Source organism: Alligator sinensis, unplaced genomic scaffold (assembly GCF_000455745.1).
Source record: "Alligator sinensis unplaced genomic scaffold, ASM45574v1 scaffold1088_1, whole genome shotgun sequence".
Lineage (NCBI taxonomy): Eukaryota > Metazoa > Chordata > Crocodylia > Alligatoridae > Alligator > Alligator sinensis.
In genome coordinates this window covers 2280-5277 of record NW_005844124.1, presented here as the reverse complement: position 1 = coordinate 5277, position 2998 = coordinate 2280, and the positions used below count along the sequence as shown (strand labels likewise).

At 42.4% G+C, this 2998-nt stretch overlaps 1 protein-coding gene across 1 annotated transcript; it reads left to right on the top strand.

Moving 5' to 3' along the window:
• The first annotated feature begins 460 nt into the window (after window positions 1-460).
• On the top strand, window positions 461-1483 carry LOC112549041 (olfactory receptor 6B1-like). Its single transcript, XM_025195855.1, has one exon. The coding sequence runs from the start codon at window positions 461-463 to the stop codon at window positions 1481-1483; it is 1023 nt and encodes a 340-aa protein (XP_025051640.1).
• The last annotated feature ends 1515 nt before the right edge of the window (window positions 1484-2998 follow it).

The following is a 2998-nucleotide window of genomic DNA, read 5'->3' as shown; positions in this document are numbered from 1 at the left end:
TTACTTTCCTTAGAACCAGCTTCTAGATCACAACTAGCTTCTGGATCACAACCAGGTGTGTTAATGAAAAGATAGATTTCAACATTTATAAACTGAAGCTTGCCTGATTAGAAGAATCATAGTTCGGCCCTATAGTGTTAGGAGGTGAGGATGAAGGCTACAGGATGCAGTGTTTGGGCATCCTGTAAAACTGTTTTTTTAATGTCTATCAAAGAGAATTGCCCCCTTCCTTTTCTTATAATGACATAGGTGGGAAAATAGCTTCATTCAAGATGATCTAGAAATGAATATGCTGAAGTATTCACCTCCTGGGTGGATCTTCGGAAATCCTACTTTGGATAGGTCATTTTCAGGCAAGATTAGTCTCTTGAAAACTCAGGAGATGGACTATTTCTTGGCATTCAGAATTTTCTGTTCTCTTTAGATTATTTTGCAGAGCTGTATGAATTTCTCTGCTGCCATGGCAGATGCAGAAGTAGGAAATCATACTTCCATCACTGAATTTATCCTCCTGGGATTTGAAATTGTTCCAGAGTTGCAAATACCTCTTTTCCTCCTCTTTCTCATGCTCTACATTGCAACTGTGGCTGGGAATCTCCTCATCATTGCACTCCTCATAGCTGTTGGACATCTACACACCCCCATGTACTTCTTCCTGGGGAACTTATCCTGCTTGGAGACCTGCTATACCAGCACCCTCCTGCCCAGGATGCTGGCCAGCTTCCTCACTGGAAACAGAACTATTTCATTCTCCGGCTGCTTCATCCAATTATTTTTCTTTGGTATCTTGATAGTTACAGAGTGTTGTCTCTTATCCGTGATGTCTTATGATCGGTACTTAGCCATATGTAAACCACTGCATTATGCAGCTCTTATGACTGACAGATTTAGTTTCAAACTTGCAACTGGCTCATGGGTCATTGGCTTTATAGTTGTCTCCACTGTATATCTGTTCTTGTTACGATTAACCTTTTGTGGACCCAATCAACTTGACCACTTCTTTTGTGACTTTCTTGAAGTGATTAAACTCTCCTGCAGTGACACCTATGAGATTGAACTTCTAGACTACAGTCTTACCTGTATATTTGTTTTGCCCCCTTTCCTTTTGACTCTCATATCCTATGTCTGCATTATCACCACCATAGTGAGAATCCCTTCTAGTACTGGGAGACAAAAGGCCTTTTCCACCTGTTCCTCTCATATTACTGTAGTGACAATGTTCTATGGGACCCTAGCTACTGTGTATATGCTCCCAAGAACCAACAACCTTAGAGCCCTGAACAAAATATTGTCTCTTTCCTACACTGTACTGACTCCATTGGTCAACCCTCTCATTTACAGCCTGAGAAACAAGGAAGTAAAGGCGGCTGTAAGAAAAGTTGTCTGTGGGTCTGTGAATTGGCAAGGAAAACAACCTTTCCTGCACTCTATTAGCAGCTTAAAGCAAAACAGGAATAACAGGAATCAATGCTGTAGAAAATGAATGAGTCCTGACCCAGGGGTTTTGGGGCGTTCTAGAAGAAAGGAACATTTCAGAGAGATTCAATACATTTCCTGCCTTGTTCTAATGAATGGATTGTCATGACACCACAGTGTTAATTTTGAAATTGTTCCAGATAATGCTGAATGGATGTTGTCATATGAACTCTGTGCTTCAAGCCAGCATACACCCATTTTCACCAACCCGAGGCAGGAGGGTGCTTCAGGAAACGGGTAGCCAATGGGCACCCCGCACACTGAAGCACCCCTGTGTCCCAGCTAGCCAGGGCAGCATCTACACATGAGCTGCTACCTAGTTTTTTACTGAGGCAGGATAGAGTACTTGTATTTATGAGTACTATTCTGCTGTTGAGTATATTACTTTACTCCAGCCTAACAGGTGCACATGTGTATATGCCAACACATTTACTCTGTGTGTGGCTAATTTAATGTACTAAACAGTAAACCTCTCATGTAGACTTGCCCAATAAGCCTCTGCATGGGCAGTTATCAACAAGTGGCTGATTTGACAAAAGCCTAATCTCTTTTCTTCATTGTTCACATGCTTGTATCTGAACTCTCAAGGAGTTTAGTTTGTCAAGAAGAATGTCCAGAATGGACTTGAACAGAGTTTACAAGAATCTGACTCCATCTCTATCTCACTGATAAATAGTTTGATTGCAAATATGTGTTTCACTTACTTCACAGATAAACCTTTGTCACTTTATGGAGTGCTTTGATGAACGAATGACAGAATTACCAGGCTTTGTGTAGAAACAGTGAAATCAGGAACTGATGCAACTGCTGTTCCAGAATAGCATACTAGTCTTCTATCATTTTTGTTGTGGCTGTACCTTGTCTTCCCTGCCTAAACACAGGAATTATACTGCTGAAAAAATCTTGAGGAAGCTGACTTATCTAATATTGTATTGATATCCTCATAAATAAAATTGGTATAATGGAAATGATTGACTATCGATTATAAATTGGGAAGAAGTCATTGGCAGGCATGGTGAATCTCTTCTATGTTATTTCCTTGCTTTATTGTAGCCTTGACTAATAGGGCTGTGCAAAGCTTCGGTCGCTGATTTGACGTGGGGGAGATTCAGCCCAATTCGGTAGCCAAATCTCCAAATCTGAATTGAATCAGGAGACCCTTTAATCTCTCTGAATTGAATCAGCACCCTCCAAATCAATTCAGAGAAATTCGGAAAGATTCAACGGTTCAGACATAGACACAACTTTAAATGTTTTTTCTACGTACCTCAAGGTAGCAGGCACAGCTTGTGAATGCTGGGATGGTGGGATGCATGGAGCATCCCACAGGAGCGTGGAGGGTCCCAGCACACTCGGCAGCAGACCCAGAAGTGGACCAGAAGCACTTCTAGTCCACTTTCCAGTCTGCCAGGGAGTGTGCGTGGGGGCCCCCTAAAGCCCTCCCAGCTCAGCAATTGGTGCCTCCTAGGTCTGGGGGGGCACCCAGGGTCTGCCAATGGCCAATTGCCAAGCCAGGGGATTG

Bases quoted from the DNA above. Each gene is read 5' to 3' on its own strand.
- LOC112549041 (XM_025195855.1), top strand. From the start codon at position 461: ATGGCAGATGCAGAAGTAGGAAATCATACTTCCATCACTGAATTTATC.